Source organism: Amia ocellicauda, chromosome 23 (genome assembly GCF_036373705.1).
Source record: "Amia ocellicauda isolate fAmiCal2 chromosome 23, fAmiCal2.hap1, whole genome shotgun sequence".
NCBI lineage: Eukaryota > Metazoa > Chordata > Actinopteri > Amiiformes > Amiidae > Amia > Amia ocellicauda.
The window spans coordinates 14,106,784-14,132,128 of record NC_089872.1 but is presented as its reverse complement, the minus strand read 5'-3'; the positions used below and the strand labels follow the sequence as shown (position 1 = coordinate 14,132,128).

General features: G+C 35.8%; 2 protein-coding genes across 2 annotated transcripts in view; one reads left to right on the top strand and one right to left on the bottom strand.

Moving 5' to 3' along the window:
* The window catches only part of vrk2 (VRK serine/threonine kinase 2), a 28,286-nt gene extending 21,927 nt beyond the window's left edge, over nt 1-6,359 (top strand). The window contains exons 10-13 of the mRNA XM_066697370.1: nt 254-312; nt 2,167-2,345; nt 4,823-4,978; nt 5,363-6,359. Of these exons, the coding sequence (XP_066553467.1) occupies nt 254-312; nt 2,167-2,345; nt 4,823-4,978; nt 5,363-5,611 (643 nt within the window). The 3' untranslated portion in view covers nt 5,612-6,359. The remainder of the gene's footprint in view (nt 1-253; nt 313-2,166; nt 2,346-4,822; nt 4,979-5,362) is intronic.
* Nucleotides 5,138-25,337, bottom strand: fancl (FA complementation group L). The gene is made up of 15 exons (XM_066697371.1): nt 25,224-25,337; nt 24,622-24,723; nt 24,354-24,412; nt 23,868-23,928; nt 23,353-23,409; nt 22,170-22,267; nt 19,670-19,766; nt 17,679-17,747; nt 11,886-12,036; nt 10,753-10,836; nt 7,398-7,443; nt 6,935-7,016; nt 6,037-6,153; nt 5,886-5,957; nt 5,138-5,737 (listed from the first exon to the last, which is right to left on the bottom strand). The coding sequence occupies exons 2-15, from the start codon at nt 24,712-24,714 to the stop codon at nt 5,702-5,704; spliced, it is 1,122 nt and encodes a 373-aa protein (XP_066553468.1). The 5' UTR covers nt 24,715-24,723; nt 25,224-25,337; the 3' UTR covers nt 5,138-5,701.
* Between the last annotated feature and the right edge of the window lie 8 nt (nt 25,338-25,345).

Genomic DNA, 25,345 nt, shown 5'->3' with positions numbered 1-25,345 from the left:
AAAGTTAACTTTTGACTGCTACGCCACTCATTTCACAGGCTAGCTAGTCCGTGTGCTTGGTATTACCGATATTACTTGAAATGGTAGCCCACTATGTGGTTTAAATATAAAGTGCCTTTGAGTGTGTACACACTATAAATGCCACTGCTACTCAATACAGTTGTTTACGTAAACCCTTTGTCATTGCAAATAAGTAGCTTTCTGATGGTTGATGGAAAGTATTTGTTGACTTGGATTCTCATTTTCCTTTTAGGCTTATGGAAAACCTTCCGGATTCAGTAATGCAGTGTTCAACCTCTGGAACCAACTGTGGTAAGTGTATTTCCTCAGGAATCCCAGAATGAAAGATTATGAGATCATAAGACGAAGGTAGACCTTATCACAAGGCACAGGTTGGGACACCATGAGGACAGGAAGCAAAGGATCCTCACAAGCTATTGATGCCGCCATGCACAGTTTGCTTTCTAATCACATAACCTAACAGAAAATGCATTTCAAAATCTAGAAACTGTATAGAAAAATAATTTCTTTTGAATTGTTATGTAATATTTTACATGAGAGAGAGGCTGATTATGAGGGCGCCAGGGTGGAATATTCCTCTCAAGGGGATTCATGAAGTATGATTATGCCTTATTTCACAACCTTGTGAGGAGAGCAGTGACAGCTGGACTTTCAAGATAAGACTAAAACATGCATCAATAATGTCTTGAATTTAAAAATGTGCATGTGATATACATTCAACTTAAAGATACAGTAAACTCCCTTCCTTAGGCGTTATATATAGAATATTTGTATCCTTTTATGAAGGCTAAAATTAAGTACAGACAAAAAAAAACCCTCAAACAAACACATACGTTGCAACACACCGTTTTCATCAGTTTCAATGTCATGACATCTTACAAGAAAGTTGCAATGAGATGCACAAATTAAAATGGTAGTGTTGCACAAAATCTTTTATAATTTACTTTCTTTGCAAAGGGCTTTCTCATCTCCACAGTGCTTTGTGTTTCTGTGACAGCTGGATAATGTGATTGCCAGCAGTTGGTTGAACCTGTGCTGAGAGGTTATTTATGTTGCAAAGCCATTCCCTGCATGTTGGCTAGCCTGAAAGCAACTTCAATGTTCAGTCTCCCCACTCCTCCTCCTCCTCCTCCTCCCTTTTTAAAGCTTTTTTACTTAAAGCGATATTAAAACCTTCGTAAATGAGTCTTTTACGTTTTGTGAGGCTGAAGGACTTATTTTTGTAATATTTTACATGATTATCCAGTTTTGTTGTCACTGACTAACATCTAATTGTCCACAGGCCTGCCTGAAATGTACAATTTCAGAAACATAAATATAGTAGCCCACAAAGATTCCTTATTGCGCTGCTGTAATGCTATAATTCTCACAGGAGTACTTTAGTTGAGCAAGTGGAATTATGGAAGTGAAAGTTAATTGCTCACTACAGTGCTAAAACTGAGTATAAAACTAACAGCCTGTGCTATACGATTTTACACACAAATTTAATTTGAAAAAGGGTGACATTTTTGCTTTGGGTTGATAAAATCTTTAATTGGCAGGTGATAATTTAAAAATCTTTCTTTAAAATGAACTTAGGCATAAAGGCATGCCTTGGAAGACAAATAATGACAAATCTGTTTAGGTTACTTGCATCTCCCAGCTTTATATATTGTACATCAGGTTTGATATCCTTTACACTATTAAACATATTATATGATACTTGGACATGACCTGGCAGAATTAACTAAAGCTGGACATGAAGATGTGTGTGATTTAAGCATATCCACAAAGCTGAAAAGTAATTTAGTATTTTAAATTTACATTGTATTTTTAAAGCAAATTTAAGTAAGTTGCTCTCAAACATTGTACTGTAAACCAGCAATGGCGCATGCTAGAAGCAGTAACTGTCTTTGCATATCGCTGAAGAAGTTGTAGTTACAATTCACAGATTCTGCCATGACTCGTTTTGCTCCTGGAAAATGTTGAAACGATCAGGAGACTGAGCATTTTTCTCACAGAATAATGTACTCCGTTTATAGAGCTGGGCTCAAGAGCTAGTGTATAGTCACGTGCAGAAATGAGTCTGGCCCTGAGGCCACTGGCTAGAGAACAGTTCAATACAGCACTTCAGTAACCAAACATTGCTCTTTTATCTACCCTTAGGGGAAGTAGCCACGTTTTTATGCTGTGTTAAAACCTTGGGATATGATGAAAGGCCAAACTACCAGATGCTACGAGATATTCTTTTAGATGGAGTACGAGAAATGAAAACAGACTACAAGGGCTCTTTGGATTTTTCTGCTGTGCATGAAGTGGAAGCACATGGTTCCAAGTTGCATGAAGTAAGTTTTAAGTGACGTTTTTGCTTAATTGGGAACAGATGTCGTAGCCTTTACTGTACACTTAGGTATGGGCTAAAAGATTTATCCGTCTACAAGATGAAGAGATAGTAATGTTTGTGAACCCTCCCTTGACCCCTCAGGATATAGCATTCCATTATACTGTAAACTGTGAACTTTATAGGATCTGAGGGCTGCTTTAAAATAATTTTATTAGAATGGAAATATTTACAAATTGGTGACGATTGTGGGTAAAATTAAACTAATGTCAGTGTAGAAAATAAGGCAGTCAGTTAAAGCTGAAGTTCACCAAAATAATATATTTAAATACACTTAAAATGTTTAAATCATTACCAGTGTATTTTGTGGCATTGTTATTAAGGACAAAAGGTTACTGTCCACAATTATTCTATTTTGTGTAGCTAAAGTTGACACGCAGTGTATTCAAATTCATAACGCACATCGTGTATTTTGTCAGTTAAGGGGAATTCACAAACAATTGGAAAAGGCAAACAAGTATTGTAAGTAATGGATGTATTAATCTTAATCTAATGAAAGTTACAAGGTACAAATCTATAGTAGAAATGTAGGTTTAAGAATCCCTTAACAGGAAATGCTGATTTGCTAAGTGTTGTGGCTGCAATGACTAAAGAAATAAAATATCCTTACAGTAATAAATTAGCTCTTTGGGACCAAAACCTTGGCACAAGAGCTTTACAGCCTTCAATTAGTGGGGAAAGGAACGATTTCAATGGCTGTGATATTGACATCAGTAGGCCTGCATAGTAATCATTCTTAACAGAAGAGAATATATTTGAAGGGTTCCTTGTATGGTTAATTAACTGCCAGTGAGAATGTGTAATTTTTTCATGATCCTCTGATCGTCACCTTACTCTTGTGAAACAATTATGCTTTATTGGAGCAAGTGGCTTTCAAACCCATTGTTACTGCCATTTGCTGATTTTTGGAAAGAGGCAGAAAATGCCTGATTCTATTCAGTTTTTTTCGATAAGACAGTTGATTATTGTCTTATTTACAATACTATTTCGTACCCCCACAAAATGATCAGATTTTTGTTTTTTCATAAATGTATATTTTAGCTCAATACCTTTGATCCTGTTTGGGATTTGTATAATATACAGTATTATCTCTAGATATACGTTAAAAAAAAAAAAACATACAAAATAAGAGGGTTCCCAAATGGTTGAGCTGGTAAAGGCATCTGCTTTGAGGGCAGGGTGAGCTATATAGTTCTGATTGCTGGTTCAAATCTAGCTATGTCATTATCTGACTGAGTGGGGATCCCTAAGCAGCAGAACAGTGGAGTGCTGCTGGGCTCGGGTGGGTTTGAAGTCAGACAGGTGCTGGGCAACAGCAACCCACGTGACTTCCTGGATACCGGAGAGCTTGCAGTATTCCCGCTGAGACCCGCGCCAAGTCTCAGTGCAGAGCTTAGTCTCCTCTGTTGGTTAAAGGGTGGAAAGTAGCAGGTGACAGAAATCAGAGGATGTATGTTAGTTGCCTTCATCGCTGTTTCTCACTGCTATAACAGTGAAGATCTGAATTGATTAATAAAGTGCTATTCCCAATTTAAAGACAGTATGTGCGTGTATTATATTAAAAAGTTGATGCTAAATGTATGTAAAGTAAATTTAATCTTTTGCGATCTGAATTAAGTTCCAAATCTTCTGGTTAATATGCTATCTACTAGTAAATGTATGGATAACTCATTATGTAAGAAACAATAACATATAGTAGGGAACATATATATAACAACTTTATCTTGAGGCATTGTGTGTGTGAGGAAACACTGGTGTACTTTTTGAAAAAGAGAAAGGAGAGCACTCCCCAAGCCTTTGATTATACCATACAAACTCCAGACCGAAAAGATCCGTGTTAATGCTAGTGGCATTAATATTTAATTGGGTCCTTCTTTGTAGTAGTATTTTTCAATGGTTGCATTACATTTCATTAGGTCAAGGCTGTAGCACAGAAAAAGAAAACAACATCGTCAATGTCACGCTTCTCTCGAAAAATAAAACCACTTCTGACACTGAATTACATTTGCTAGCAGAATGTTAACTTTCAGGAGTTTATGTTCCCTGCACCTGACCCTGAAAAAACTTTGCGGCCAAATTTAGTTTGGAGCATTGCCACTCTGCCTTGGCGAAGTGTGTCATTAATCAAGCCTTTCCATGCACAGGATTCAGGTCCGTGTAAGAGCATACTCAAAGCAGAACTCGGTATATTTGTAGCTTCTGATTTGTAGTAATGCTTCTTTGGTTGTTGCCAGTTTATCTGTTCCAAGAATTCATCCGTTTTCATGTCAAATGTTCAAAATAAAACCTATACTTAACTAAAGTATAATACTTACAAATATTAGGTTGAATGTGCTTTTGGAGACCTTTCTAATCAGAACATTTTTAGGACAATGTATATTATACCATATAATAAAACCTTTTTTCTCTCCCTCTAATCAGCAATCTGAACCAAAAAAAGGTAAGGTAAAAAAGACAAAACCCAAAATAAAATCTCTGGAGAAAGAAATTTCAAAAAAAGATGAAAATGCAACACAAGCAAACACTCGCCAGAGAAAATCTACAATGGCGACAACTGTGTGCAGTTCAACTAAGGAGGTGGGTGAGACTTCTTTATCACAACAGGAACAGCATCTGTTTGAATCACTTTTTTTTTTTTTTACAAAATTTTACTTTTTAAACTTATAACAATGATAAGACAATTAGACTTTGTTTTGCGTCATATAAACACAATCCATAAAAATCACTGCATGTGGATTTCAGAATTTTGAGACTGAATCTTTATTACCACAGGTTTACACATTGTACAGCTTTAACAATTCTGTGTCATATTTAAAAACTATGTTAACATATCTTAAGGACACAACATTTCAAAAACGTCTTTGGGATTTGCTTTTTCTACCAGTGATCATTGAATTATAGGAGCAGTTAGTTAAAACATACACCTTTCTCTAAGTTCTTGTCAAATACGCTTTGTTTCAGAACAAAAAGGTTTCACCAGCCCAAAGGATCCATAGAATAAAGGAATCCAAAGAAGACACTGAACAGAATCAAAGCAATACATGGGTTGATGATGTACAGAGGGAAGAAACAACCCGGGATGATTGTGTCCTACCTCGGCCTAGACAGGAATTCAGGAATGAATCCACAATACCTACACATGTTAAACTATACAGCAGTATAATAAGTGTACTCCTGTTCTTGATTTTCTTTCTTTTGTTTGCTGTTTGAATTTCAAATCAAACACTTAGGAAATAACTGTGTGTTCATCCATAGTACTGATTTCATCTTCAGTCAAGATCCATTGAACAAATAGACTCATCAGGGTTTCTTCATAGTCATTTTCACTGTAATTGGCTAGAAAAAAAAAGAAAAAAGTATAGCATGATTTTTTTTTTTTTTTTTTTTTAGCATGGATACAATTTTGCCTACATAAATTACACCTTTTTAAAACCATCTAAGTCTGCTTTTTGATCAAAGTATCAATAAAGGAGGCATGCTGTACCTTTCTACAGTATGGACATTCTCCAAAGATGGTGTTAAAACTCTGCCTACTGGAGGGAAGCCCTCTGAGCCACTGCAAAACAAAATAAGATGCAATCAATTTATAAACAAACCAAATTCCAGCTCCAGTCTGGCTGGTAATGATTTCTTACCTCATATAGACAGGCTTGATGGAAGGGCTGACCACATCGTGGATCATTGCACACTTGATCTGGTGTGGCGGAATCAAGTCGATATGAATAACAAATGCCACATTCCATACTGAAATTCTGCAACAAGCAAGAGGACATATAACACTTTAAATTCACCTTCAGCTTTTACAGTTTTGCTTATTTTATCTATTTAGCATTTCCCCACAGAAAACACATATCCTGAGATGCATACTTGAGCAATAAAACCTTTTTTAATTTTTTTTATTGTTACTTAAAAAGCCTTTACATAATCTGAAATATAATAAAATCTTGTGTTTTCATGATTTTTTTCATATTCAGATACATCCTTTGTACTCCCTTAAAATACATTCGCTTTCACCTAAAAAGAGCACTGGACTTAAAAACAAGTGTGATGTATTTTGACTTTGCATCAAATTATGATGGTTATTATTATTATTATAACTTGTCAGTATACACAATTGAGTTCACTTTTCTTACTACTACACAGTACTTGTATACTGTTTTTACATAATTATAACTTTTTTTAAGCAAACCATTAAAAGCAGGCAGGGTAAATTTAAACATCTGGTCAACTAAACGATTACCTCTTTAGAATGTTAATTACGTTTATGCATTAATCACCTGTAAATGTGGGGGAAAAACAACACCCTGTCAACTGAAGAAAAAAAAAAAAAAAAGATAAATTATGGATCTATGATTAAACAGCTCCTGATATTACTTAAGATTCAGAAACCTTTGTTATTGTAATGCTCCTCTCAGTAAACAACCCAATTAAAGGAGATAGATACTCAGTATCCAATTATAATAAATGGTACTCTTTTGCATTGAGTAACAGCATAAATCTGATTACAGAATTTAAGAAAAAAATGTTACATACAGCTTTTTCGTGGGAGGCAGCTGTGGGGAATTCGATTTCCAAAATGTCCTTCATGTTCTGTAGTACACTGCATTCTGGGTTCCTACAAACAAACAGAATATCATTCCCCAGACTAATTAAAAATATTACACACACATACAGTAATAAGGAATTGTATATTTTCCGAAAAAAAACTGTATGCTGGAAAAGGGACAGTAAATTGATGATGCATTTTGACAGTCATGGCCTGTTTGAAATGCAGAATTTATTAGGTACTGCCACATCAATGAACCAAGATGGCATTCATGATGCCAGTAAAATGTGTAACCAAATAGAAAAAATGTATCCAAAAAAAAAAGGAAAATATAAATATTCTGAATTGCAGAAAGAATAACAATCTTTCAAAAGATTATTCGGTCCCTTAAATTCAAGTCTTTAATATCCTGAATGTGTGTAAGAAACAAACACTTCATTAGTTCCTTACCATAAGTGTATGTTGGCATTCAACTTATTCCTTAAGGGGGTGACAACTATGAAAAAGAAAGAAAGTAATTGAAAGGCGCTGAATGTACTAAATAATAATAAAAACACTCCTAAAAGGAAAATGCTATATCTCATGGGGCTATTCCTATTATAAAGAAACACTTTACTCACTTAATTATATTCCATTCTAAGTTTAAACAAAAATAAGATTCTGAGAACAACAAAGTCATGCATAATATGCTCCCAACTGTGCATTGGCTTAATTTGTGTGACTTGTGCAGAGGGGTTGTGATGCTGACCTAGCAATGGGCAGGATATGTACTTATATTTCCTTACTTTTCACCATCTGCCATGGTTTGGGAGTTTTGCTTTCCTGCACACATAGTACTAACAACTTGTTCCTGTCTTTGGGAACTGTAACTGAATTCACTTTCATACTGTATATTGGGAATGCATTATTACATGTATGGGTGGTTCACACTGGTAAACTGCACAAGCTACAAATCACTATACAGCTGGAATTGTGCTTCCATTCTGCTAGCTGCTTAACTCATTCTGGTTAATAAGAGCTTCAAGGAATCAAACTGTCAATTGTAATAACTGTAGCTATTCAAGACCTAACTAATTCACCAACTTGAGATCTGGAAAACTGGTGTACTGCATTTATGTTTTGAATGTTAGGTGCCTGTTCATTTCAATGTACATCAAGTGTTTTCCAGAACACACCAACACAGCTTCTTATTTCATCTTCCCATCCCATGTGGTCATCTTCTAGGTATTTTTTCAGAAGCTTTGCTGGTGTGATCTGGAAAAGAGAAAGTGCTAATTGAAACAACTTGGTGAGGCTTTCATCCAACAGTGAATCGATAAAGGCTGATGATGGTGATGATATAAATATTAGAGGTGTTTCATGCAACAATCATTAAAAAGAAAAATGCAAGAGATAATCTGAAAATATTTAAACTACTGCCAAAAAGCCAGATATCTTAACCTTGATGCAATGCAAGCAAAGTCGACAATGTTTACTGGCGTTAAAACTCCATTCATGCTTCTGAGCCTAGCAATTCTAACAACATAGAAAACAGTTATGCCATTTGCCCTTGCAAGCCAATGACATCATTACATCCTGTGCTTACAACTAATTGTGTTGTCCTACTGTGAAACAGGACACTTTACTGCTTTTCTAGTGACCTTATTCGCAGATCCTGCCGAGACTGTGCAAGTAACTCTAACATAACACGTGGAGAAGAAATGGGAACATGTGTCAAATACAAACAATGATAGTTAATCTAATTATAAAACACATTACCTGTGTCAAATGCAAAAGAGCTTTAAAAAAAACATAAATGTAAGCCTTTCATAGAGCACATTAAAGCAGGGTGCCAGCATAAACCAAATGTACTTTATCCAAAAATGGTCTTATATTTGGTGTCTGTTAGTGCCAATAACACACCGCCTGATAAATTCCAATTGATTGTGTCAAACTATAATAATGTAATGCAGAGAATTTGAAGATTAGTTTTTCTGCCTTGTGACTTTTCTTGACATTGATCCTTCCCCCATCATGATAATACAAGGACTATACTTGCTACATATCTCAGAAGATTGTAAATCACTCACCATCTTAAAATAATGATTATTCCATTTCAAGAAACAAACAAATACTGGTACATCACTCTGCAGTGATTTGTCACTGTATGTGCAAACTGCTTTATTTCTACATAAACTGACCTCGGTTTTTGAGGTTCACTGTGTGTCATGCCTGGCTATTGAAGTGTGTATTTAATATCAATGAAGAACATTGCTAGGCAACCAATAATATGTTCTGTATGTCAATGTTAGCCAAGCATGACCTTGGATTTAAAGAAACAATCATGAAAGCCTCAAACAAATACTTTTTTTTTTTATACTGTACCCGAATCTGAGCCAAGTTTACATATAAACATTTGTGTGTGCATTATTATACGTATAAACACACCAAACAGAAATTGATCTTTAACTGAATAGCACAAACATTGAGGAAAGAGGCTCCTTAACTTTTTGCTTTACATAAACAGATAAACTCAATACCCCACAAGGTTTTTCAGTAGAAGTTAGTGAAAGTCTAGAGTACGTATAGGCAAGGATGAATAAACAAGGTGATAGATTATAGAAATAAAAAATAAATAAAAAAACATGAGCATGATCCAGTGCTATATAAAACAGCTGGACAAATAAAAAATATATATGTATATTATCTTAACAAAAATTAAATTAAAATGCACTGCCCACAGATCCCATCTCCTCTGTCATAACGGTGCCAGTTTGATTCTATTTCAGTTCTTGACTAGCCAAAAGTTATCTAGGTACTGTCACATTCTAGAAAAGATCAACACAATCTACACAGATTTAAACAGTCCTGAATCTGTATTTATTATGGTAAAATGATACACACTTAAAATATAGCTAATGAAAACAGTCAATCGTTTTGATCCCCTCCCCCTCATTGTTTGTAGACTAATAATAAGACTACAATGATTCCACAGATGTCTTGTCTTGACTGCAGCAAAAGACAAAGGCAACAAAACAAATTCAAAGCAAATCCAAGTTTAGCAATATAAACCACCAAGGAGCTAAGACGCAGTGGGGTATCCATCTCTGGAAAAAATTAAGACTCCACTCCAAGTTCAGAAATCAATGTTAAGTGGTCTCAATTTTTTCCAGAGCTGAGAGAGGTGAGAGATGGAGACACTAAAATTAAATGAAAAAGAAATGTCAAGTGAATATTCTACCTACTATAAATTCTATATTCTATGTACTATAAAAAAGAAAAAAAACAACAATCACCTTTTTTGTCAGTCAAGAGAAAGTAATTTACATATAATGATGCTAACATATACAGTTAGGTCCATAAATATTTGGACACTGACACAATTGTAATCATTTTGGCTCTGTACTCCACCACAATGGATTTGATAGGAAACAATCGAGAACAAGCAGGAACTAAAGCCAGCTGCAGTGCAGGCCTGGCAGAGCATCACTAGGGAAGAAACCCAGCATCTGGTGATGTCTATGGGTTTCAGACTACAGGCAGCCATTGACTGCAAAGGATTTGCAACCAAGTATTGAAACTCACAATTTAATTCATGATTATGTTAGTTTGTCCAATTTCTTTTGAGCCCCTAAAATTGTGGGGACCACATATAAAAATGTGTGTAATTTCTACACTGTTCACCCAATTTGGATGGAACTACCCTCAAATTAAAGCTTTACACTTGATTGTTTCCTTTCAAATCCATTGTGGTGGCATAAAGATCCAAAATGATGACAATTGAGTCACTGTCCAAACAATTACGGACCTAACTATGTATACATACCATGGTCAGCTCCAAGGAGACAGCACTCGGGTAACATTTTAGGATGTTTTGGATCCACCTCAATGTTTATTGAGACGTTGTTTCCTGAGAGATACAGTAAAATGTAAAATACATACATAAATAAATAAATAAATAATGAAAAAGCTCAAGCATGATGCTATATGTAAGTAATATAGTACAGCCTTAAACAGAATGTCCCTTCTCATTTGCTACAAATTGACCATAATATGACACCCACTAAAGGTGAATTTGGTAATTAGAATGAAGGGAATTTTGGTTCATGCTGACCACAATCCTGGCTCTGTGGCTTTTGGGTGGCTTTCCTTAAGCTTGTATTCTGTAAGTGACTGGAAGGAACATCTCAATGACAAACACGGTTGCCCTTTTTCCTTTTTTTGCACTGCCTGAAGATTCCAGACACATTCACAGTGACATCTGGCTTGGTTTTTACAGCCCGACACATGCCCGCTCTTGTCATCCTAGCCGTAACTTGGTTTTAAAACGCCTCGAAGACAAGCCACTATTGAAATCACCATGGTAATAAAAAAAAAAAAAAATAGACCTTTAAGGTTTTGTTTTCATTTCGGATACTGATTTATATAAAATACAGGTTTTATTGTATACACCAGCCTGTTATTTGGTGAAATTGCTCCCCTAGTCTTGGAAGATTATCCCAACCCACTGTATCGGGTTTGTCGTTTGATGTTGAATCAGATTTTTCAGTAAAGTTTTACTTTAATTTGCATTTAAAAATCCTCACCGATTTGAATCCAAGATAACATGAACAGACTGAGAACTGGTTAATCTTCAGTGAGCACATGCAAGTAACTCCCAACCAATTACACTGGGCCCTCTTCATACCCATCCTGGAATCTCATTCAACTGTAAGAACATTACTGCTGAACAGAAAACACAGGATTGCACCACCAAGTATCCTGCCAGCGCCACGTATGGGATCAGAAAAAGAGCCATTCTGTCTTAACCTCCTTACCATGGTTCTGGATTACACCGTGTAATCTGCAATGGTAGGTTTGGTGGCTTTCCCTACCACTTCCCTTCAGTGCAGTTATTTGTTAAGCACTCAGAGTGCTAATTAGGAACACTAATAATAAGTGTGGTAGAGAGGGAATTACCTATGGCAATTCTTCGCATTGTGGCACTTCTGGTTGGCTTCTCTGGCTCAAGCACCCAGGTCTTCTCATCAAATTCATCCATTACATCCCAAAACTCCTTTAATGACTCCAACGCTGCCAGAAACTGGCTGTGAATGTGTATCAGAGAGCTCTATGAATGAATCAATAGTGGAGTATGTTAGATGGCATGCTACCAACAGTAACATTCAAATGCTTATTTTTAAAACAATACAGTTTTCAGATGTTTTAAAAACCAAACTTCACAATCTGCTGCAAACTGCCCCAGGGGACAACGGGTCATGGTCTCCCTTCATAAGACTGTGCATGTTTTTTTAAATAGATGTAATGACCACACAGGCATTAGCCACTACAGACTAGAAGTAAAATCATTTTAATACACAATAACAGGCATTAATTTGTGCTACCTTGTCATTTCAAACAACATATTCACTGTACTGCACAATTTGGTGGTTTTGAGGCAGGATAAACCTTAACAGCAAAGAATATGACTCTTACAAGTAACTATTACATTACAAAAGAGTAATACACCCTGTGCGCAGTTAAGTGCAAGCGTTAAAATTTAATTCTAAAAACAACATCAACCCAACCATCAGTTGAAAAGTATTTCAAAAAAACACATACACACAAAAAACAAACAAACAAGCAAACAAAAACAGGACATGATGTTTATATAGTATTTGTATTATTAGTTAGAAGTAAACATTCTGTCAAACATACAGAATATTGAAATGTAATTTGCATTTTCTAAAAGGAATCAATGTATCAGAAGTATAACATGAATATAAAACTACATTTGCTCGGTTTTAACGTGTACACATATGCAGGCTTTCGTAACCGACTTTTTGACAAGCAGGCACTGGGTTTAGAAATTCACATGCTTTCTTTCAATAATAAACAGCATATTCCTGATATCAATTAAATTGCCTCACTCTCCTCTCACATTTAGACAGTCTCCAAAATCCTACACCAGCTATTTACATTATCAGATGAAAGTATCATATCATTTACAGCTAAACAGCTGGTAAACGACTCCTAAATTAGCCCAAAGTGGTTAACAGTGTCCATCTGTGTATGATTGTCAGTTTCACATTGACATTCATCTGCTTTTTGCTCAGATTTAAAAGTACAGTCTTAGGTTTTCATTATCATAGAGTTTTCATTAGTGGTAAACTGTTGTCAATTCAACTTGAATGTATACCCAGTAATAAAACTACACATAGCTTTTAGATATAGTACCAGTGGTAAATGCAAAGACAGTCTATGGCAAATGTTCCTTCATTGAGATTTATTTTATAGCATTTTATTTTGTTAAGGTTTATGCTACCTTAACATTGCTCTGCGGCTTGCCAAGGCTAAACCCATGTAAAATGTAGGAATCCTGGAAAAAATTAAAAATACAGTGGGGTTATCAAACTTAGTATCATAAAGTGCTCAATTTTATTTTTGATGTCGATTTGGGGATTTTCAGAATAAATATTATGGAAACCGTGATGGATGCTGAAATCCTGATTCTTCATTTTCAACCCTACTAAAAATATACATGCTGACACTAGTTTATGCAAGTCTTTAAAATAAAACAAATGTGTTTTCAGTGTCTGAAAATGATTTCTGGGTTGTATTTTCAATGGAACCACAACAAGGTTATACAGTAAGAGATACAAGGGAAAACTGGAAGAATTTGAAGCTTCAGAGTCAACAAACAGCTTACGAACATTCCCCTTCATTAAAAAACTAATCTCCCTATCATTTCTAATCTTAATCAGCTACTGCAGCCACTAACTTCCATTTTAAAACTACACATGTGTAACTACTTTAATAACTTAAATGCGTCTTGCAGGGCTGACTCATAAATCAAGCCACATGATTGACAGCTGATAAAAGGTGGCCTGGCTTTATGGTCTCTTGTCAGCATGACAGACTGCAGGTCATGTTCTCTGGACGGACGATCCAGCTGGAGAAATCGGGCATTTGCCTTTAATCTAAACTATTCTGAAAGGTTTAGTCTGGAGCAGAGATCCCTGAATGCAGTAAGTTTATTTTAAGTTATATTACAGTAAAGCAGCCCCATCTGCTCAAGAAGCCTAAAGCTAACAGTAGAGTCCTCTGGCCTACTGCTCTGCAAGTTGAGGCCTTCTGATGTAATCCACAAAACCTGCCTGAAAACTTAAGGATTATGGGAAAAGGTGAGGAAAGTGACAAGAAAATGAAGTATACTTTGATTTTCATTATTTTATTTATTTATTTATTTAACTTAATTACTTCATTTTTAATCAAATGACGGTTCCTTGAAAAGTACAAAGGAACAAAAAAAGGTTTTCAGGCACCACGTAAACTACAAAGTAAAAAACTGTACATTTGAACATGCTCAAATACCGTATATGTTATTTTAAATGTATTTAACCTGGAAAGAGCACATATCCATCAAAACAATATTTTCACATTTCTTTTTTGGATGTAGAGGGAATTCCATTCAGACAAGCTGTCAGGCAACAGTGCTGCCAATACATCACAAGTGGTTTAACCCAAAGTCTCATGCTAGGGATCTCGACAAACTGCAAAATTATATGAATTCCTAAAAGATAAGGAATGTTAAATAGGATTAGAAAACATCAAAGCAAAAATTAGTATTAGTAAAGGTGTGCTTTCTTTAAGGAAAATTATTGCACTGCAAGGATAAATATTAGCATTGGAGACTCTTTGCTCTAGGTCCAGGATAGCTGCCTCTAAATGTAATGCAGTTTGTAGACAGACACACATACACACGCTGCATGCTCACACAGTAAGCATAGGGTTTTCTTCTGATGGTACAAGGATGTCGTTGTTATTTATCTTTATGTGCTACAGAGACGAACATGTAATGAAACAATCTATACTGGTTCTTGCTTCTGGACACAGTTTTATAAACAGTGAGCAGGGAAGGGAGATGTTAAATGAATCGCTCGCTTTAATTACCTGTTAAGTTTCCCTTGAACAAAGATTTTTATGCCTTACCTTTCATACCTAGAGTAACAGCAGTATAAAATCAAGTTTTTCCAGTAAAATGAATAAGGGTGTAATGTTAATCATTATCTTGATCAGTAATTTCTTCCTTTTGTAATACCTCCAGCCACATAATAGAAGTCATTTAGCTAGATCTTTGATTAGAATAACTCCTATCTTAAGGGCTATAATTTTCAGCATTTATTAATTTTTATACATTTCCAGAATATTGGCTTATGTACTCTTATGACACTTAATATAATGGTATAATTTTCTCAACACTCACACTCAGTGTTTCCCGTTTTGACTTCTTACCCTCCATCACTAGACTGATGAATATTCCTTAATAACTTTATATTCTTAACCATTTGGGTATTGAAAAGCTTTCAGTTACACTAAAAGGCTATTTCAAAGGCCTGCCTTCACAAAGTACATTACTAAAACATAATACATTCTGAATATGGCAAACAGTCTATGTTCTTTTGAAATATTTATTATAATCCTATATTCAGTATATAGGCTCTATTTAAAGTATAATATTATTATTATTATTATTATTATTATTATTATTATTATTATTATCACTATCCTCGTGATTTACCAAAAAGCTGACAGACCATTATAAAATCTTAAGCCTAAATACAGATCAATGTGAGTTTTTCTAGGGTTGGTGGGGATGTGGGGTGGGTAGATGTACAAATAAACCACACAATTAAAAAAATGTTGATTCATTCCCCCTTCAGGCTTCAGTACAATATATCCAAGAAGATTCATAAACAATAACAGGGGTGGGGGATAACGTATGTTTTCTGTCATAAACCTTTAATTTGTTCTTGTCAATAAGTTCGACAAATATTTTTACACATGCTACCCGAACTGCATTATACATGTAATATGAGGTGCTCCCTTCCTTGTGCTCCAAAATTCCACAATATGACATTTCAATGGTAAAAAATGTCATGTTATCAGCCAAGAATGAAAATAACACTAGTGGTGCCAGATCTTGGGATAAGGAGCTCACTCTCCACTGTTCTAATCAGACAAACTGCTCAGAGCCAAGTGTGAGGATTGAGTCCTGGCAAAGCAAACTGCTAGTCTTGGCTGGAGACCCAGAGGTAGGCCAGAATGGGATTTGGCATTCAGATAGGTTAAGGAGGGGAGGAAAAAAGAAAAAGAAAAAAGGAAAAACTTCCAAGGTTGGCTCACCTCACTGCAATATTTGCTGACTAGGAGCTATAGGCAAGCCACATGGAAATGGCTAAACTTAACTCCACCCTTCTCACACCATCAACAACATCTTTTCATAAGGATCCTTTTCACTGGTTGTATATTATATTAAAACGTTCACATGAGGTAACAGTTTAAAAACTTGGAGGAATAAAAATAGTAAATGGTATGTCATGAAAAATGGGTACTGAGAATATTCAATCATTTCCCCATTCATGTCAGCCCCACTTATCATTCTTTAATAATAATATATATCCTCATCTCACCTTTTTCTGCAAAGATTCTAGTTATATCTTCTCCTTGACGAGCTTGGAGAATCATATTTATGGTTATTAAGAAAATACCTAATCATAAACAAAAGACCAGGTCTGTGGAAATGCATTTATTCACATGAATGCAAGCGAAAGAATAATCTTCAAAGGACCATAAGACCTGGTTTAGTGATCAACAGACACGTCTTTAAGGGACATACAAGCATAATTTCACCTTCCAATGGTTCTATTCCTTTTAATTATCAGCCTGTTACACATTTGCCACACACACACACACCATCTTAAAAAAATAAATAAACAAAACAAAAAATCTACTGAGAAAAAGGTGAGTTATTTTTAATTTGCAGCCCAACAAGAAAGTGGCGACTGGGAAGTGACCAGATGTAGTCTTTCCTGTAATCTACATGTCATATTTTAAGGTCAGTGTAGCTTTAGCCATTACATTTGGTCTTTAGTTGCTAACAAATTACAACTATTTATATCATTATACTTGCTAATGAAGGATATATTTGTCTCACTTTGGAACCCATTCAGAAACATCATTTTTGCCCTTGGCTCTCATTCCTCACTCTCGAGGAGTGCTGGTTCTGGGCTACAGTGCCCTGGCTCTCCCTCCTCATGCTGCGAGACACCTGCACTGGAAACTGCGCCTGCCATGACGCAAAGAGCCCTACTATCTTCATCTTGACATGGTGCAAGTAATAATTATTCATTCAAATGAACATGTCACGGCAGCAGCGGCAGGCCTCTCATCACAGCAGAAGAAAAATACATCAAAACATTATCAACCCAGCAGGAAGACAGGGACCATAAGGTAACACTATGCATTTCTGTACAGATGCCATACAGAAAAAGCCAACATTTTTAAAAAATACTCAAAAATGGCAAGTATGAATTGGTATGTATCTGTAGTTAAAAATGAAAGAACCCTGATTTTGTTTTATAGACACTATCAGTAATCTCCTCTGTGCTGCTTAAAATCTCTTTTTCTTAATGCAGGCTTAAAAAGCTAATCATGTGTTACGTAACACGCTGCTCATTTTTCTTGCATTTCATAATTTTCACGAAATTTGAATTTAATTAGCAAATCCTCTCTATAGATCATGTTCAGCTTTGAATATCCACATTTACAGTCTCAGCTGTACAGTATACCAATCAGAAATGCAAGTCTTCTTTTAGAATACATGCCATAAATAAATACATTTATATAATTCATAACATAAATACCTCAGCTGAAATCAGAAAACTGCAATCATTTATAAAGTATAGATGGATGGAAAAAAGCATAAAGTACCTGACATGTCCAGCCGATGACCAGGGGGATTGGAAAGTCAGCGGAGAAGTCAGGGGGTTCTGCTGGGTGCTGAAAAGAAATAAAACACGTACTGCTTTTTTCAGTGCTTCCTAAGCCGACTGCTCATTTCGTAGTCTTTGCGTTATTTTCATTCACCCAAGTGAACGTGTATGTTCAAGGTATCTACTCAGATCACTCAAAGAAGCAGTTTATGGTGCGTTGTGAACACCCATTGTGACTGGTACCTAAAAAAAAACTGAAACCGTAATTGAGTGGCGTTAACAAGATGTCACCAATTAGTTCACGAAGACCACAGAATACCTACGCCTTTTTAATTTTGACTCAGAGGTAAAAATAATAAGTATATTAAATTACATCATCATATAAGAGTTACACACAACAGGGCATTTCCACCCCACCGTATTTTCAGGAACATTCCCAATGAAGAACGGGTGATTATCGCCAAGACCGTGAAGGAGCAATGTATGCAGACAGAATATTATTATTAACCGAGTCCCGTGTCTGTGTCACTATTATCCTCTATAATCTGTGAACTTTCCTGGTGAAGTTGTTTAAACTGACCTAGTGCAATTGGCAGGCAGATGTGCATTTTGGCTGATCAGAGCTATTTTTAAACTACAGTGGGCAGGTGGTCACCAGGGGATTTCACACCCTGCTGAATCTAATCATTATAGTACCGCTGCTTTCATCTATAGTGTTTTCAGCTTCCAATTTAATACTAAGTAGATAGTTAAACCTGTAAAATATGCCAGAGAGAAAATGTAGGAATAAGCTGCGAAAGGGTGGCCGAAAGCCTCTTTCCTTTTCCACCATGACAAAAGATTAAATATGGCTTAGGCTGCAGCTCCGCTGGAGAACTAGCTCTCAGCCTTTAGAGCACAAGTCCATCTTTTCAGCGGACCAGAAATATTGTGTCTGTCCGGTCCCATTCCATTCTTTAAGATGATGAGGGTGATTGTACCATCGCCTTGCCTATCTGTATAGGTGTAGCGTTAAGTGCATGTGGGGGGGAGAATACAATTAAAAGCATATAATAGTAACCAGATCTACCTTATAATTACCCAGCAGAAGGAAATGGTCAGGGAAAATCTTTTGATGGATAGAATTTAAGTAAGTCAGTAAATAAATGAAAAATGGGCACTGTATAAAGCCCTCATAAAATCTAAATGGACTAAATTAGTAGTTTCACAGTATCAGACTGCATTAAAGACATTTAGGCACAAAGTTAGGGAAAGATCCACTCTGCTAATTCAGTAAAAATGCAAATGAACAGATGATGTTGAAATAATGACTGAAATGGTAGCAAGGAAGAGTATTTTTTTCTACATAATTGCTTACTTAGGTTTACAATTTAGAAAAGCTTTAAAACATGCAGAAGGAAACTGGTTAAAAGAGAGCTATATCTTATATTACACTGCTAATGTGTTTGAGTCAGTAAGCTCCTAAACGTAGTTTGACTGATGCATTGTATTTTTCTGTAAAGAGTAGGAGTGCTACCTTGTGTCATTACCTAACACATGTAGTGTCTCTTAAAAGAGAAATAATAACCCCGACATCAGAAATGACATACAATGGCTGCATAATATACTTACAGCTCTATCAACAATCTTTTCCTTTTTAAAGCTGCCTCTACTTCCAACACCCTCTTTAAATAATAAGTATTAAGTAAGATTTTGTTTTGGCTGCTGTGTCTGTTATCCTATCTTTGCCATCTTTCTGTGAAACTATTTGGTTGTATTTATTGGCATTTAAATGTCCATTCCTGTACTAAAATTGTGGTGTGGTTTAAGGTAATCATCTCTCAAGTTTTCAAAATATCAAGAAGAAGAGTTTAACTATCCACATTTAACTACTTTAAACATATATTTTCTTGACTGGAAAACGAATAAATGTGAAGAGAAAAAAATAAAATGTATATAGTACACACACGCACACACACACACACACACACACACACACATCTCTCTCACCTTGGCCTTTAATTTAACTGTAATCAGATGTTCCCGACCAGAAGTGTCTTCAGCCTTCAGCTTCAGAGTGCTAAATTCTGTGTCAATGGACACAAGCCTGAGAGACAAAAATAAATAAATAAATAAAAGTTATATATATGGTTAGGTATAAATGGTTCATGAAATCAAAGGGTGGTCGAGGTGGCTGGAAGTGTTTGCTTTCCTACTATTAATCTGAAACTAATATCAAATGGACAAGGTCCTGAGTGCCAAGTATTTCTGCTGTCACAGATTTACTGCTGCTAATACACCAGTCTGTTGCTTAATGTGACCATATATCTCAGGGTTATTTACAATACGTGTCAGGGCTCACGCTGTGGTCAGTGAGCACCATGTTGCAGTTTTCCATCACAGAGACCTTTGGAACACACAGCAGGTTCCTGTCAGCCCGTACTTATGTACACATAAAACTTTCTGTCAGACCCTTTGATGCATCTCTGCAGTTTTTATACAGTAAGGGTTACACTCACATACATTCTCCTTTCCTCGTTAAATACTGAGCTCTTGTTCAGGGGCTTTTATTTCCATCAACGTCATTCATCTGTTGGCTAAGTGATTACATTTAAATATCCTTAGAAATAAACAACTTGTGCTACGTTGATGACATCATAGTGACAGGATTTTTTCCCCCCTTTTGTTTTCTGAAGCTGAACAATACAGTATCTCAGGATATTTCGGCTGGTTTTTACCTAGGAAACTTTTACAGAAGCCAGAAGCTAATGATGAATTTAGATATTTCTGCATTTTGGTTCACAATGAGAGAACGACCTGGCAAAACTATATGACAGGAGTGTCATCAATTAACTATCCTCCTCACACACTGACGGGTTGCGATGATATATGAATTAGTCAATCACAATTTGTGAGACAGGCTGATTGAGAGGTTATTAAAATTTGTAAGAAAATTAAAGATTTTTTTTTAATTGATGATGTTTAATGATAGATGGCAGACACATCCTCGGTTATGTAATATTTAGCAGACAAAAGTTGCAGTTCAACTGACAAGCATTTCATGTTAAAAGCAAGGTGAAAAGCATTACTTCTAATTACTGAGATGTTCTTCAATGTCATCAGCTACCTGAAACTTTCAGTACCATGAATAGATTATGTAATTCTTAAAAGCTCCAGAAAGCCAGTTGAATGGTCAGAGTTAGTGTTATTGGGAAATGTCTCGTAGTCCAATTAAAGAAATGTGCAAAGGAATATAGTACTTTTAAGTAATAAACTTAAATAAAAAATGAAATTTCTTTAAAGGTGAAATAAAACACACAGATACTGCTAACTATTTGTAAGTGCTACAGTTAAAAAAAAATTAACTGAACATTTTCTTCCAAACCCTATAAGAAAAATGATAACCAGAAGGCTACATTCTGCTGAATGGTAAGAGGTTTGTAATGTTCATTTTCACTCTATAGGAGGGTGGGGCTAACTTGACCCTGTCGATGTGATAATTAACAAAGGCTCCAATTTCTTCAGTGTTCTAAAAAAAAATTACTACAAATTACAGTTTTTACTGAAATTTAACTTCATATGACCAATCATTTTCCTAAAGATAGAAATTGGGGCTATTAACACTAATGCCAATTAAGCAGATAAATTAACCTCAAGTGCATTTACTAATAGACAATGAGCATGTTGTTATGCATATCTTGTGCTTCTGTCTATAATTCATTATTAAAATATTCACCTTATTTCACATAACTTCAAAATCCCCCATTAAACTCGAGAGGTAGGTTTCTAATTAGAACAATTTGCATTCAGAAATATGACAGCATTATTCGTTAAGCTATTTATTAAAGAAAAGGGTAGAATTAGACCACAACAAGTATGTTTATTTGAAACAAATTAATCACAAGACATACAAAGCACAAAAAAATGACTTTCCCTCACTTCAGATTGCAAGTATCCTTATTGGGCAACATTTTCTCTGCACCATTTCTTGTAATGCAAATTTGAACCTAGCATTTGGAATAAATGGACTTTAAGCGATCCCCTTTTACTCAGTCAATGCCTTTGACTGGTAGCTAATTGACTGATTGCTTATCCAATCAAGAATCAAATTCCTAAAATCTGCATCCCCTAGCAATGTCAAGTAGAATTCCAATTATCACAGACATCACACCACATCTGTGGGGAATTCAGCCAACTGCCAAAAGGAGTGCGATGGAGGATTATATTACTTGGTGTTCCCATTCTCATTGGTTTAACTTATTTAAATATCACAGGTTACCTGGATTTGGTTTGAATCTTGGACACGACTCAAACCAGATCCAAATGTATTCACAAAGTCATAGTCTTCCTGCATGTCTACCCTTATTGTTATGCATTAGGACGCTGAATGATTTTATTAATAAAATCCATAGACAAGACATTTTCCATAAGACCAGAAGCCTCCAATTATGCCATGACAAATACAGATGGATGTTGAAAATATTGTAAGTAAATTCAAAAGCAAACATACTTATCCCATCCAAGGCATTCTATTTCTTTAATAAGCTGTGTGTAGTACTGTGGAGGGGGGGCTGCGTGTAATTCCTGCTTGTTCTTCAGTGCCAGTTCCTTTGGGGAAATACATAAGTAATTTAAGACAACAGAAAAAATACAAAAATAAAATAAAACACATACACAGAATATACGTACACAAAAGCACAGGAAATGAGAGGGAAAGAGAGATGTAGATTTCAATTATGTTATTGGTTTAGAAATGTTTCTTTATACACAAAAAGCATGAACATATTTCCATAACTCTTTATACTGATATTCTTTGTAAAACATTATAGAATACAGAATTGTTGATGTCCTAGTGTCACGTGAGTGGGGGAAATGAAACACACGTCACCCATAAACAGCAAGTGCAAACGATTAATAAAAATACTGGGGGTTCAGCGAACAAGCTAACAGCGTTAACCAGCTGTCACTGCATCGTTCCCCAAAACTTCCAAGAATAAGCAATCTGGGACAAAGTTGTTGAAAGGCACAAATCAGGGGATGGGTATAGCAAGATATCACATATCTTGAATATCCTTTGCAGCATGGTCAAGACCAGTATTAACAAGTAAATGGTATATGGCACCATCAAGACACTGCCTAGATCAGGCCATCCCTCCAAACTGGATGACCAAGCAAGGAGACTAACTGGAGAGGCTAACAAGAGGCCAATGGCAACTAGAGCTACAGGCTTTTATGGCCAAGACTGGTGCATCACCCAAAGAACACCATCCTTACTGTAAAGCATGGTGGTGGCAATGTCATGTGTTGGGGACATTAATAATTGGCAGGGACCGGGGCACTTGTCAGGATAAAAGGGAAAATGGATGTAGCAAAGTACAGCTGTTCAGCTAGTATATGTGTAAAGAAAATAAGTGCATATAGTCCTTGAAGTTGACTTGAAGAATGTAATGATTTAAATGCAGGATACTAGATTATAAGGAGAGCATACGTTTTTTTTATTGGAAGAAAATTTAGATAATAACACTGTTCTATTCTGTGTATATGAACATGATAGTCAACGTATCAGTCATTTGAATAACCCACTATACATCTGCTGTGGAATACTTGGATGGAGTAAAACAGTACCTTTATATACTGTATTGCAATTTTATTAAATAAAGGAACAAAGACATGTTAAAATGTGTATAACTCACCAAAACAGCTTTCAGCTCTAACATAAAACCCAGCAAATCCGAAGAATGCTGCAGTCTCTGAACAGGTAAAACAATTAGCAAAAAGTTCAATAAATGACACCACATGCCAATTTGGAAGAAAAAAAATCTGTTTCAATCTGTTTCTTTATTTTTTTACCAAGATAAATGAGCAGTTCAAAATATGTTCACTGTCTAGGACTTGATTTATAGTTGCAGCCATAAGCTTTAAATATTAATAACATCTTAAATCTATCAAAATAATGAACTTTACTGCCTTGGGTAAAATATAAAATGTAGTCCTAATGCCCTAACAGTGGGGCTTACAAAAATGATTTTTTTTAAAGCATGTTAGTTAAGGAGAGAGAGAGAGAGAGAAAAAAAACATAAATAATGAAAAGCATTACAAAAACCCTGCACCCACCCCCACAATAACACAAATATCAGCTTAAGTGCACTCCGTTTTTACTCCGTTTTTCAGCATGGCTTGATAATCTTTTTTTACAGGACTATTTTACCTGTTTTATGATATGTTGATATCCATGCAATATCTGCTTCAGTTGCCAGCAGCACTGCAGCCTGAGGAAAAATAAAGAAACAACGTTAATCTTGAGTTGTATTACCAGAAACTGCTAAAACATTGCAGCATTGAGCAAAGCCAACGTCTGCAACAATTGTGTTCTGGAAAATCACCTTCCTAATGTAAGTGAACCCAGAGAAAAAGGCAAAGAAACCAAAGCATGGCCCAAATCAAGGAAGCTGTGAGCTGGTGGCCAGTAAGTAGGCTAGTAGGCTGAGAGCACATGACTTTGTCCACAGAGGAAGGCGAGAAATAACAGGTGTATCCAACAGATCCAAATGGAAAAAATATAATATGGGGAAATAAGGTACACACACCTGACTACCCAAATATAGATTTTCCTAAATCAAAGACAGTAATGATAAGAATTCTACATGCAATCCTGCTTTACGTCAGGCTTTTACAATCAGGCTTTCCTCATTACCTTGCGTGTTTCAGCTGATGATCGGATGGCAAGACGATTCTTATTCTGAAATCCTTTTCCTGAAATGAAACAAAACATTGAATTAACATTGTATAACTTTAGTAATGGAAGACAATCTAAAATGTAAATAATATGTAGGATACATAAATCAAGTACTGTACTTGGAATTCAGCTACTGGTTGCTCACTTTCAGATTTAGGCTTTGCAATCAGATTTGCCAGGTTTGCACAAAGAGCATTTCAAAGTGCACACTGTATCTGTTACCTACCTGAGCTGTGATAAACCCATCGTACACAGTCTTGTCCTTGTTCTGAGGCAGAAGCAGTGGGCTCAGCTTTATCAGTGAAGACGTCTCAGCCATTGTACAGTACTGTGAAAGACACATGATTAACACCATGCTAAATAACAGTGTTGCCTAGTGTGCTACTGCATAACGTTTTCTTCGTGTCACGCAAATTACAAAGAGAGAGAGATGCATACATATGCAAATAAAATATTACGTGTAACTATTACACAGCATACACACTAGTAAAGTATAGATTGGCCTTCACTTTCTTTCACTTTCAGATGTAGGGGGCTTCATACTATATTAATAACTATATATGAATACAAATCAGTTTATTTCGGATTTGTGAATTCCCAACGTTGTAAGAACTGTCAAGGCAATGACGTTACTATTGTGAAGAAGGTTGTGAAATTACTTTATATACAATCTTTCTGAAAATCCAATGTACACACTTCCTGTAATGTCGAACAAAGGGGTGCATATGTTTTCGATACTCAAATGTAGCTATACGTGTTTCCCTAAAGTAATGCATAATTTGTAAAACGACCATACAAGCAACTGAAATAAATCTAATTAAAACTAACCTTGTGCAGTTCTGCCTCTACCGCGTCAGCTGCTTTACAAAAGTTGAGCTCTCAACACTCCCGCGGCTGCATTGCTGGCCCCGCCCTCGCCGCGTCAGCGCCTCTTGAATACGAAACTTTAT

Coding starts and splice junctions, on each gene's coding strand:
- fancl (XM_066697371.1), bottom strand. CDS start 24,714: ATGGCTGAGACGTCTTCACTGATAAAGCTGAGCCCACTGCTTCTGCCT. Junction 23,410..23,867: donor ATCAACATATCATAAAACAG/GTAAAATAGTCC, acceptor TTACCTGTTCAG/AGACTGCAGCATTCTTCGGA. Junction 5,738..5,885: donor AATGTCCATACTGTAGAAAG/GTACAGCATGCC, acceptor TTTTTTTTCTAG/CCAATTACAGTGAAAATGAC.